General features: G+C 44.2%; 1 protein-coding gene across 3 annotated transcripts in view; it reads right to left on the reverse strand.

Moving 5' to 3' along the window:
• The window catches only part of NELL2 (neural EGFL like 2), a 284768-nt gene that overhangs the window by 213660 nt on the left and 57298 nt on the right, over positions 1–13810 (reverse strand). For all 3 annotated transcript variants that reach the window (XM_014601082.3, XM_014601081.3, XM_059726036.1), the window contains 3 exons: positions 4458–4530; positions 4197–4279; positions 2146–2274 (listed from right to left, as the gene is read on the reverse strand). In XM_014601082.3, coding sequence (XP_014456568.1) covers positions 2146–2274; positions 4197–4279; positions 4458–4530 — 285 coding nt within the window. The remainder of the gene's footprint in view (positions 1–2145; positions 2275–4196; positions 4280–4457; positions 4531–13810) is intronic.

The following is a 13810-nucleotide window of genomic DNA, read 5'->3' on the forward strand; positions in this document are numbered from 1 at the left end:
TACTCTAAGAAAACGATATTGACTCATTTTCAAGAGTTGGCACAAACAAAGCAGAAGCAAATGGGCATGGAAAGTCGTGCTATGTGGCACCATGCCCAGATGCAGCAATGTGAACAGAGCCCAAAAAGACAACTGTCATACAGGAAAAATAGTTCAGCATGTTAAGGGCTGCACCATATAAATTAAGGGCTTCAGGACTTAATCCAAAGTGCAGGGTAGTAGCGTTTTTGCTTGAATAAAAGATGAGGTTTCCCCCCTCACAATTGACATCGGGGAAAAAGCCCATCATCTTACATTCACATACAAGGAAACTGCATTAAATACATTGCCTATCTTTGAACTGCTGTTAAAAGCAGCAAGTGCTCAGTAATGGAAACCAACTATGAAGTTGATTAAATGCAGCCAACACTGAGCATGACTATAAAACACATGGCCCACATAGGGCAAACATGCTGATAGGAACCTACCACAGTGATAGGTTAGTGCAACCCATCTGAGTAAGACATGGTAGTGCCCACCGAGCATAGTCCACCCTCAGCACTGACTCTTTTTCAAGTCATGGTGAGCCACTACGCTGTATACATTTCAATTTCCACTTCACTCCCACCACTGAGCTGCACCTTTCTTTCCCATTTCCAATTATTCCTGTTTTTTAACCAGCCTTAAATGTGGCCCCATACAGGTCACCCAGAAACTCTGTTGTCCCCCCTCTCAGCCTGGCATACAATTAGTGCGGGCCTACCCTCCATGAGGTGAAGCTGGTTACTCTAGCTACATATATATTTTTGGAGGATCCCAAGACTCATGACAAGAACACCTGGTTCCAGTCATGAGTGGGAGCTAATTAGCACATGGATCCTGTGGGGGGAGAGGGGTGGGTATCTGGAATGTACACATGTGCTGAACAGTGCTGAGCTGTGGAGTGACCATGGCTTGAAATGCTGTTGACTCTGGTGGTGCCCAGGCCAACAAACTACATGGTAAATCATGAGCCTTTTCTCTTTGGACTAATATCATGTATAGTTTGTACTCTAAGTAGAGGCTAAAGTGCTACTTAAAAGTATGCTTATGGAGTACCTATGCTAAAACTTACAGCAGTTTCATCAGAGGCAAAAATGCATCATTTCTGAGTGATCTAAGTCTATGGGTACCATATGCAAATTGCTACAACTATATTTATATATCAAGGTCAGTTTTTTCAAATTTGTTCCTCCCGTCCATGTGCTCAGGGAAAGCAGAGTCTGACAATAAGGAGGAGGGACAGGAGGGGCTGCAGAAGGAAGAAGTTGAGGGGTGGGTAGAGGGCAAAAGATCTACCTTATCCCCAGATTTGTTTTCCCTACTGTATCAGTGGGAAGGGGACAAATTCAAGGCAAAACTCCAATATAATTAGATTCTATATCTGGAAAATTATATTAAATTTATAAAATTCTCCACATACAGAACCTAATTATTGGGGTGTCATCTTACACTCAGAGTCATCTTCTATTTGAGTAAATTAGAGTCCTTCCACCAATTTCTAATGGACTTTGAATTTGATATTTAATTACTCCAAATAAATCTAATATGTTTAAAGTGGATGTGCCCTAATCAAGACATCATTGTTTGGTACTCGCTAAGATACATGCAATTAATTCTGGAATGTTGATACCTGAGGGAGTCTTCCACCCAGTTTAAAACAAATCCTTTTCACTTGTGATATAACAGAACATGTATAGAGTCTTTACATTTTATTGCATGTTAAGATGTAACCAAAAGAAGCTAAATGGAATTAGACACCAGGGATCCATTAAATCATCTGCTAAGAAAAAGGCTATGTGTATAGTGGATAAAAGAACCAGAGAATTAATTATCCAAGGAAACTGGCTATAACACAGTATAAGGAAAGACCATGAGATAGTTATGTATATTGCTTAGCATTTCCCTAAGCTTGCAGGAAAAATCTAGAAGAACTACATATGCTAGGACTACTGAAACAAATGTGAAACATTTTTATTATTAGACTGCAGAGTACTTTAGATTCAAAACAAGTTCTCTAGGACCACCTTGAGGAAACTCCAGAAGTTTCATCATTATATTGTCTCCATAAAACTGGGCACAAAAGACATGAGGGTCCCCAAGTTTCTATTCAAATTGTAGCCATACCATGCAAGTGCAGTTCTTACAGCCATCTGTCCAGGATTCAAATTCCCTGTAGATGCTGCCCTTCACGGTGCATGTCCTTTCACAATAGCACTGATCCAACTTATTCATCCTCTGCTCAGCTCGGGACAACTGCATACATGTTTCATAAAGAGTAGGTCAGTAATTAAATAAATATGATTTCCATATTGCTATTAAAATAATAAACTATCCTCTACCATCAAGAAATGCAGAATGAAAAAGTACATATGAAAATGCGTAGATGATTGTAGCAGGGTGGTGGGGTGTGCCTGCTCCTTTAAGAGGGCAAGCAGCCAGAGAAGCTGCTTTCAGGTGGCAAGGGAGGGTACTTGGAAAGTAACCTGACAAGCAGAGGGCCAGGCTGGAGCTATATAAGCCAAAGGCTTCCACGATCAGGAAGTCTAGGCCTGGGAGCCAGGAAAAAAGGAGCTCCTGGCAGCAGAGCAGTAGGGCTCCTGAAGTCACAGTGAAACAGGGTAAGTGACTCTGCAGGTCTGGAAACAGGAGAAAGCTTCCTGGGGCACAAAGAAAGGACAGCTTGTACAGGCAGGGGCTCTCTATTGTATGGTAAGCCCAGAAAGAGTTTAGGCATCTGCCAGAGGGCATAGGTATTTTGTTTAAAGTTACACTTGTGGGTTAGTTCTGAGCCCTGCTGAGGCAGGCTCCAGGCCTACTCAAAGAGCTGGTGGCCCAAGAGGGGTTTTATACATAGACTGCCAGGGCTAGGGAAGTTGGGTGGTCCCAATTGTTCCAGGGTCAGAGTCAGGGCCCAGGAGGGGCCAAAAGTCCAAGAAGGACCACCAGCAGATACTGAGAGGGTCAGAAGCCCACAGGCAGGGAGGCTGGAGCCTAGAAGCCAGGTCCTGTATCATAGGTCTAGGCTAAAGGACCCAACAAGAACCTACAGAGTAAATAACGGTATGGTAACACCTGCCAGGCTTGGGACGTGGTATAGGGGAATGGAGTCACACAATCTGCCCTTAATGCTACAGGAGCCCCACAGGGGTACAGGCGAGCCAAAAAGGGCCTCTTAGGCTCCAGGGCCAAGATGAAGTGAAAGGAGTTCGGGAGAGGCCCAGTAGTGATTTGCGTGGACTCAGGTCTCTCTAACAGCCTCCCTTACACTCTCTCTAACAAGAACAAGAAAATGGCAGTTGTGTGAACAAGGGAGGGCTACATTAGACCCTGAGCCAGACAGGGAATACATAGCCACCAGGGGGCATCACGACCATGAACCTGCTACAATGATAGTTAAATATGAAATGTTAAACTTGTTCAGCCGTTTGGAAAACAAAAAATATGAAGCTGGACACAATACTGCCCACTTTGCTCACATAAAAATAATATCACAAAACTATAAAGAGTAAGATGGACATGGCCCCCTGTCTGTCATCTTTATATTGCCTGATCTGCCCATTTGTAAATATTCAAACAATTAGCAAGTAAGGTGTGATTAGAAAATTATATAGAATGTTAACATTTTACATGTATAATTTTTCCTGCCCTGCCCTTGAATCAGAATGTATGTGTGTGTGTATGTGCGTGCATGTGCATGCATGTTCACAGGGAGTCATTAATATTTTTAAATGATCATCTGACAGCAGCAGGTAGTGCTTTGGGTACTCAACCCCCAAGCTTGGGTTTTGTTTTGTTTTTTGTTTGAATGTTCTTTGGATAGCACAATTTTAGAAAAGTCATGAACCAATAAATTCTACTGCAATAAGCACTGTAAACAGGGTAACCTGTTTCATCCTAGTTTTATTGAATCGTTAGCCTGATAGATAGAGCTTGAATATTTATGAGCCCTTTCCTTGTTCCAGGATTTTGATTCTGTTTACTATTAAAATGTAATAGTCAATGAAAACATTGCAGATAAGGACTGAAAGTCTGTGTACCTAGACAGCCAGATAAATACATATAAAATGTATAAATATATAAACATACACACATCTCATTTTTATACACACATTCTTATGAATTATAACAACAGATCTTACCCCACATCTGCCCCTACATCTCTACATAAGTATTACCTTAGCTGATGTTTTTGCTAAAATGTCCTGCAGTTCCATAATTTTCTGCACAAGTCCATGAAAGTCATTACATGTTGGACATGCTGCAATTACAAATACATATTTGTCAAGGTGTATTTACAATACTTTCTATTTGTACATTCCATACTTGACAACCAATACAAAGTAGTGAAAGATTTTACGATGGTTTGCAAGACAGAAATTAAGCAAAAAAGTAAAAAGTACAACTTCATGTGTTGGCACAAGAACAAAGAGACTTACTGCGATTAAGATCTGGGCATTGAGAAATAAATCCTTGAGGCATGACAAGTAACTGTACATCCTGCATTATGCCCTGTGTACAAATGGAGGGAAAAAAAAAAGAAGAGGATGTATTTTTCTTACCTATCAAAATTATATCCCCTAGTAAGAATCACCGTATAAAACATTAAAGCCCACACACAAAAAATCATGGAAAAAGTCCAACAATGTTTATAAATATATTACTTTTGTTTGCACCCAGCATGCTGATGGGAGAATAAAGAGAAAGTAAAATAGGTAGCAATAAATGTACACATATGCTACACCATTTTTAAAGAAAATGCAATTAAATGTCAAGATGTAAATTAGCAGCAAAAGTTTGTCTGTTTTGAGTTCACTGTAGATAATGCAGAAAAGCTTGAAAATGACCTTTGAAAGAAATCTGAAAATCATTTCCAGCTTCAGTAACTTTGACACAATTTTAAATAAAATGAAATAACACTAAACTACAATAACTTTCTTTAATCTGTTTGGCAGAGTCATGAAAAGTTATTAACACTAATACTTATAGATTTCATAGACATTAGGGCTGGAAGGGACCTCAAAAGATCAAGTTCAGCCCCCTGCCCCAGGAGCAGGAAGTTAGCTGGGGATCACAGGATCCCAGCAAGATAAACATCCAAATGTCTCTTAAAGGAGTCCAGAACAGGTGCTTGCACCACTTCTGGAGGCAGTCTGTTCCAGGCTTTTGGGGCTCAGACAGTAAAGAAGTTTTTCATTATATCCAGCCTGAAACAGTCTTGGAGGAGTTTGTGACTGTTTGAACTTGTTGTCCCTTGGGGCACTCTGGTGAACAGGTGTTCCCCCAAATCCTGATGTACCCCCCTTATATACTTATAGGCAGCCACCAGGTTCCCTTAAGCCTGCACTTTTCCAAGCTGAAGAGTCCCATGGCTCTCAACCTCTCATCATATGGCCTGCCCTCCTGCCCTCTGATGATGTGCGTGGCTCTCCTCTGGACTCCCTCAAGCTTCTTGACATCCTTTTTAAATTGTGGAGCCCAGAACTGGATGCAGTATTCCAGCTGCGGCCTCACCAAGGCCGAGTACAGCGAGAGAATGACATCCTGGGATTTGACTGAGAAGCATCTATGGATGCAAGCCAGAGTTTTGCTTGCTTTACAAGCTGTGACATTGCACTGGTGGTTCATATTCATCTTGTGGACAATCATGACCCCCAAGTCCCTTTCAGCTGTGGTGCTAGCAAGCGTAGCACTGCCAAGCCTATAAGCGTGCTGGCGGGGTTTTCTCCCCACAAGGTGGAGTACCTTGCATTTTTTGGTGTTGAACGCCATCAGGTTTTCGTCCGCCCATTTTCTGAGCCTGTTTAGGTCAGCCTGGATCACCATCCTATCCTCAGGTGTGGACGCTTTACCCCAAAGTTTGGTGTCAGTGGCAAACTTGGCCAGTCCACTTCTGATACCAATGTCCACATCATTAATAAAGATGTTAAAGAGTATAGGCTCAAGGACAGAGCCTTGGGGGACCCCACTGGTCACAGTGCACCACAATGGTTTACTTCCATCTATTAGCACTCTCTAGGTCCGACCTCAGAGCCAATTCCACCACCATCAGACTGTGATGTAGCTGAGGCCGCAGTTGGCCAATTTTTCCATGAGGAGATCATGGAACACCAGATCAAAGGCTTTTTTAAAATCAAGATATATGACATCAATCTCTTCTCCCTTGTCCAGGTGATGTGTCACCTGGTCATAGAAGGAGATGAGATTGGTCAGGCAAGACCTACCCACAACAAACCCGTGCTGGCTATCCCTCAGGATGTTGCCATCAGCCAGTTTGCCAAGAATTGCCTCTTTGATAATTTTTTTCCAAGATCTTCCCCAGGAGAGAGGACAGGCTGATAGGCCTGTAATTCCCTAGATCTACTTCCCTCCCTTTCTTGAAGATAGGCACCACATTGGCCTTCTTCCAATCTTCCGGCACTTCGCTTGAGCGCCACGAGTTCTAAAAGATCCATGCCAGTGGCTGAGCTACAATGCCTTCCAGCTCCTTAAGTACCCTGGGGTGTAAACTGTTTGGGCCAGCAGACTTGAAGGTGTCCAGCCTCTCAAGGTGTTCCTTCACGTGGTCTACATTGATGTAGGGTAACAATTCTCTCTCACCCTGGCTCTGCTGTACCATACTGAGCCAGGCCATCCCTCGGGGCTTGTGAAAAACCAACGCAAAATACCCATTAAGCAGGTTGGCTTTTTCCTGGGCGTCGGTCGTCAGCTGTCCCATATGGTTTAGCAGGGGTCCAATGTTACCCTTGCTTTTCCTCTGGCCCCCCACATATCTCAAAAAAAAATTTTTTATTGTCTTTGATATGTGTAGCCAGTTGGAGTTCAGTCATAGCCTTGGCTTTCCTGGTTCACTCCCTACAGGTCCGGACCAGTGCAGAATACTCCTTCTTTGAGGTGGTTCCAGTCTTCCATCCTTTATAGGTCTTTCTTTTTAGATGCAGGAGGTCCCCTAGTTCCCTGCAGAGCCAAAGGAGCTACTGTGCCCTTTTCATAGTTTTACAATTTCATAGTTGGTAGGCTACAACTAGATGTACAAGGGTCGGAAGGGACCTAATCAGATCATCAAGTCCAACCCCCTGCCAAGGGCAGGAAAGAATGCTGGGGTCAGACGACCCCGGCTAGGTGATTATCTAACCTCCTTTTGAAGACCCCCAGGATAGGAGTGTGCACCACTTCCCTTGGAAGTTGGTTCCAGCTCTGAGCCCCCTGACAGTGAAGTAATGCCTGCGTGAATCTACTCTCAGTCAACTTATGACCGTTATTCCTTGTTATTCCCGGTAGTGTTCGGGAGAACAGGTACTCTCCCACTGCCTGCTGGTCCCCTTTGGCAAGTTTATAGACAGCCACTAGATTCCCCCTCAGCCTTCTCTTGTGAAGGCTGAACAGGTTCAGGTCCCGTAGCCTCTCCTCATAGGGTCTACCCTACTGCCCCCGATCATGTGGGTGGCCCTCCTCTGGATCCTCTCAATGCTTGCCACATCCCTCCTGAAATGCGGCGCCCAGAACTGGACACATTACTCCAACTGCGGTCTGACCAATGTCGCATAGAGGGGGAGGATAACCTCCTTGGACCTGCTCACAATGCACCTATGGACAAGGTGTGGTTAGCCTTCCTGACTGTGTCCCCACATTGGTGGCCCACGTTCATTTTGGAATCAATAGTGACTCCAAGGTCCTTTCTGCCTCTGTGCTAACAAGAAGGGAGTTCCCCAGCCTGTAGGTATGCTGCTGGTTCTTCCTCCCTAGGTGCAGTACCTTGCACTTGTCAGTATTGAAACCCATCCTATTCTCATCCACCCTCCTCTGTAACCTGTCCAGATCTAGTTGTAGCCTGTCCCTCTCTTCTAGCGTGCCCACTTCTCCCCACATCTTAATGTCATCCGCAAAATTGAACAAGGTGCTTTCCACCCTCTTGTCCAAGTCACTGATGAAGATGTTGAACAGTGTGGGCCTGAGGACCCCCACTAAAAAAGATTCCTGGACCTGGGGGTCCAGCCAATACCCTGGGCACATACCGAGGCTTGAACTTGCAACTCTATAGCCCCAGAATCAGCACACTCCCCTCTAGGCCAAACAAGGGCTTTTTTTCAAGATGGGATAGACATTGCTTGTGCTTTCAGGATTGCTTCCTTGAGGAGCAAACACTTTTCCTGAACTCCCCTCCCCTTCAGATCGTGGTCCCTTAGGGCCTTGCCAACAAGCCTCCTGAACTTGTCAAAGTCAGCTCCACTAAAGTCGAGGACTTCTGCATTGCTGACTGACTTGCCAGCTTTATGGTGGATAGTGAATGTGATCAGCTTATGGTCCCAGATTCCCTTCAATCATTAGGTCACTGACTAGATCGTTCCCCATTGCCAGTACCAGGTCGAGCAGTGCTTTGCCTCTTGTTGGTTCATAGACTTCTTGACTCAGATACAGCTCGTCCATGCACGTGAGGAAGATTTGTGACTGTTCAGATTTGACCAAGTGCTCTTCCCACGAGAAGTCTGGGTAGTTGAAGCCTCCCATGACAACCATGAACTGGGAGCATGCAGCCTCAGCCAGTTCCTTGGCGAATTCCTGGTTGAGCTCTTAATCCTGATTAGGAGGTCTGTAGTAGACTCCTACCATTGTGTCCCCTGTGCCATGTTCACCACTTCATGATTTGGATGAGTTTTTTCTAAGCATAACCTACAAAATCCAAAGAAACAACATCCTATTACAAAGCAGCAGAGCAGCATGTTGATTGAATTTAGTGGAACAGAGATTAAGCACGAAATTCCAATATGCCAGCTGGAAATGACCCACTTCACCCAGAAGGGCAGATCACATGTTTACAGGCAGAATTTACATGCATTCTTAGTCATTAAGATATAATTAGCAGCCACTTTGCTACTCTTCTGAAGCAAAGGCCAAACAGCAATTTAAAAACAAACCATCCTATCATAAACACTCCAGATGTCCCTTTCATCTCCTGCCTCCTCCATTTTCCTCAACTTTTAAAGAATGTTTTGAAGAGCAATACTAATGAATTCCAACAAGATTTTTCACACCTGTGAAAACTGCATCAAAATACAGAGGGACTGATCCAAATTACAGGCAAAATCCCACACACTAGTTCAGTTGGAACAAGAGTAGTTTCAAACTAAGACCAACTCCTACATGAAGATTTTCAAATTGCCTTGTGGTCTTGAGTGCCTCAATTTTTGGACAATCTGTTTGAAACATCCTAATGAGACCTGATCTTCCAAAATTGTAAATCACCTGTACCATACAACCAGATTCCTTCAAGGGGTTTCAAGTTAGGCAACTAAAAAATTGATGCAACCCAAATCACCAATGACTTCTGAAATATTGTACTATAAGACTGGAAATATATGCAGTCCAAAACCCTAAGGCCCCTGGCAGATGTTAAACAACGCCACAATTGGGATCTGAGGAATTTTATGCCCCATCCCAAACATCATGCCTGCAGCCTATTTGAGTCATGAATGAATCTCCATGCTCAGCTGAGCATGGGGATCAGACACTGGACAGCCCTGGGGTCCAGGACATAACTGCCACCTGCCCAATTTCTGGGGCCTGCAGCATTGGAAACAGGGTAGCCCTGGATCTAAAAACTGAGGTGCAACCCAGCTGCAGAGTAAATGCAGAATTTAAAATCCCAGGATGGTGGAACCTGAGATTAGAAGAGCCTCTCCCTGCTCTCAGGTTCCCAGAACCCCACAACTGCGCACCTAGAGTTCAAAAGCCCAAAGCTGGGAACCCAAGACCAGGGAGCAAGACTTCCTGATCCTGGGTTATCCCACTCTGGACTTTTAAACACTTGTCTGTGCAGCCCAGCTGAGCTGCACACACAGTTTTTCGTATTTAGAGCTTGGTATTTACAGCTAAGTTTACCCTGTCTGTGATCCTGCACTGGGATGGGGAACAGAGCATTACCAGATCTGGGTTCACGACCTTGAGCTTGCCCCTGACCTCAAGGGAGTGGCTATGTTCTGAATCTTAGCTGAGCATCCAGATGGGGTATAACACAGCCCCAGGGCCTGGTTCAGGACCTATGCTTATCCCCTGCTCCATACTCAGGATGGGGCAGGAGGTCTGTGTCCTGATGCCAGGTGCTGCCACCTTGATGCTGAAGGCAGGTTCCCCTGATTCTGGGCATATTTGCAGGCTGTAAATATGCCAATGCCCATAGGAATCCATCAGCTCCATCGCCCACAGCACTTTCATAGATTTCATAGACATTAGGGCTGGAAGGGACCTCGGAAGATCATCGAGTCCAGCCCCCCACCCAACTTTAAAGTGCCCTGTATTACACCACACACCTGGGCTGCAGGGCAAGGCTGCAAACTGTGCCAGGCAGATTTAGGATCCAGGACTGTCTCTGCCCAATGCCAACCATCAGCTGTTTGTCACTATCAGGACCAGAGCAGCCCCAGAACTGCCAAGAGCTGCCCCAGGGTAATGCTGACAATCATCCAATGAAGCAGCACATGTCACACATTCAATTTAAGACACCATACAAATCAGCTACAGGTATGTTCTACATTACATGTGGAACATCTTTGTGGCTAGTTTGTTATTTTATGGCACCATAAATTTGCTGAACATGTGGCATGTTGTAATTCTTGGGGCAATTTACATGTTAATTGTGCCATAAATGTAATGTCTGCTAAGGCCCTACACCACACATTTTTTTATTAGGACTTAACTTTTTGTTTTATGTTATCTTGAAAAATCTTTAAGAACAGTGTATTTTGGATGTAGTGGTGTTAAATTTAACAAGCAGCTATTGTCTACTGAATTTCATTTAATTTGGCTTACTTTTCTCATTAAGGCAAAAAAATCATTGTATTCAGACTCATCTCAATTTTTGTAAACAGAAAGAGAGAAACAAATGAAAAAGAGGTATTCAATCCTCAAATCCACATCATTCATTTTACACCTTGATATGGATGCATATTCCTTCACAGTAGCAAGCATTTAAGAAAAAAAGGATAAGTATTATGGAAAACAAGACTGAAAATATTCAGATGAATACATGCAAGACTAAAACCGTCCAGGTTATCAGAACATACAGCAAATTAAGTGTGCCTGGAACCAGTATAATTAATACATCATTTGCTAAATGTTTTAATTATTTTGGCTTACTTACGATAAGAATACTACATTTTAACTAAGTCTGCCCTTGTTGGCTTGGGTATCTCTCAACCGTTAAAATGAAGACATTGGGCTAGAACCCAATCAACCTATTATACATCTAAATGATATCTATGCATCTAAAGCCCAGATTCTATTCTGCTTTTAAGACAGGAGCAGCCTTCATTCTGTTTATTCAATTTATCCCATAATTAAAAAAAATAGCAGGTTGCAAGGGCCAGTATTCAAAGTAATTCATCCAGGCTTCAAGCAGCCTAATGTCTACAGGAGGCTGATCGGGCTGCTATTCTACAAGGCATCTGAAACTTTCATTGTACAGGGAACCTCTCAAACAGCCAGTACAATCCCCAGAAATTTATGAGATATAACAAGAGGCAGGGGTTTGGACAAGGGAGCACCCCTAATGAACTTAGAATGATCAAAAACCTCACCATGTGCTAATCAAAATGCAAAATAAATTTGTTTAACATTGTTTTCTTACACAGTGGGAGCATCTACATGAGACACTGACTGCGCAGTAGCCTGATACTACTGTGCAGTAGCCTTGCATGACAAAAACCATGATGCGATACTACTGCACAGTAGCATCAGGCTACTGCGCAGTAGCATCAGGCTACTACGCAGTAGCATCACAAAAAAGGCATTTGCCAGTGCTACTGAGCTGTAACACAGGTTTCTGAGCATTTGTTTAGTACTTCCTTATACCATATAGCCAAGATATGGGACTGCTGCTGCACCATGGACTCCCTGGAGAGCCACCAAAATGGCACCGAGGATTGGTGACCAGCTTGCTCACCCCGAGTTATGCTACTGCCTTTATTATCTACCTGTGTTATCTTAACTTTTATACAGGGCACCACATTTTGAATACAACACAAGCAAATGCTTTTTCTCTTAGAGTTCAGAGAATCTACTATGCTGTGGGAGAAGGCCGTAAGATAATTATGGCAATTTTACTTTTCAAATTAATAAAGATTGGCATTTGATAACAATTCTTTGCTGCCTTAGGGCATTCACAGACATGCTCTGGGAGGGGGACACTTTAATTAGTGAGCTGTACTAATTAAAAGCACCCGAGTGTCACATGTATCAGTCATCCCCACACTGAAAAAATGGCAGCAGGGTACTCTGAACTAACACTCATTTGACAACCTTTATTTCAAAGTGCCCCACTGACATTTTTCAGTGCAGGGACACTGATACACGTGATGCTGGAGGCTGCTGGAGCACGTTAATTTCCATGCTCCAGAAGACTTGATTAATCGAATATGCTCTGACGCACTGGATTTACAGCACATTAGAGCAGCAAGTTTAATTTCTACCACATCACCCTGACTGCTGATGATCTTCCTGAGGAACACTGTAGGCATAGTTGCTCGTTAAAATTAGCACATGCTAGCTATAAGGAATGTTAGGCAGTATTAAAGTTAACACATGCTGTCAAGTCTTCTTCATGCCTACCTGGCTCACCAGTACTCCAACAGCAATTTGTGAACCCAATTCTGGAGCCTATTGCCCCTACTGGCCTGAATCGGGTCTACATCAGGCCCACCAAGCCCTTCAGCTGTCCGGCAACTCCCCAGTACCCGAATCAAGCCTGCACTGCACTGTTGAGCCTCACAGCTGCTCGGCAGCTCCCCACCCACTTGGTCCTCTTTGCCCCACCTCTCCCCTTCCCACCCTCCCCTCTCACTTCCTTCCCTCCTTCCTTGACCCTCCAACTCACCCCCACCCCACTCACCTATAAGTGCCCAGCTGTTCCCATCTATCAGTCCAGGACAGCAGAATTCTGGATGATAGCTAGTCACATGGGGGAGGGGGTTCTGGTAGCAGTGCCTCTTGGGATACTGGATGACCACAAATTAATGGTATTAGCTCCATGGAGCAGACTGGTTACTGCAACACAAGCTGCCTATCACCAGCTGGAGATAATCCTCGCCCAAAGAGGATTATCTCTGAGACACTCAGAGAGTAGATAGCTTGTCTTTTCCTGCCCTGACGTGCACATTCCCAACTTAAGAGCATTTAACATATTTGAAAGGTAACGTACAACACCACCTTAATAGTTCTCTGGTCTATAAGGTTAAACCTTATTTGTTCCAGCCAAACTCCTCAAAGAAAGGTATTGGAGCAAACACCATCTCACCTCCAATGACATTTTCAAAAAAAGGGAGGAAGGAGGACCCAGGAAACTATAAGCCAGTTAGTCTTACCTCAGTCCTGGGTAAGCTTTTTGAGAAAACAATCCTGGCGCATGTCTGCGAGGGGCCAGCAGGGGAGATTATGCTTAGGGGCAACCAACATGGGTTCATTAGAGGCAGGTCCTGTCAGACCAACCTGGTGGCCTTCTATGGGCAGGTCACAAAATCCTTAGATGCAGGGGTAGCAGTGGATGTAGTCTTTCTGGACTTTAGGAAAGCCTTCGACACTTTCACCCCATTCTCATTAAAAAACTATGGGTCACTAGTTGGCTGAAGGGCCGCACCCAGAGAGTGGTGGTGGACAGGTCTTATTCGAACTGGAGGGATGTGGGCAGTGGGGTTCCACAGGGCTCAGTCCTCAGGCCTGCAGCGTTCAACATCTTCATCAGTGACTTGGACGGGGTCTAAAGAGCACCCTGTTCAAAATCGCAGATGACACTAAGATGTGG

This window comes from Alligator mississippiensis, chromosome 4 (assembly GCF_030867095.1).
Source record: "Alligator mississippiensis isolate rAllMis1 chromosome 4, rAllMis1, whole genome shotgun sequence".
Taxonomy (NCBI): Eukaryota; Metazoa; Chordata; order Crocodylia; family Alligatoridae; genus Alligator; species Alligator mississippiensis.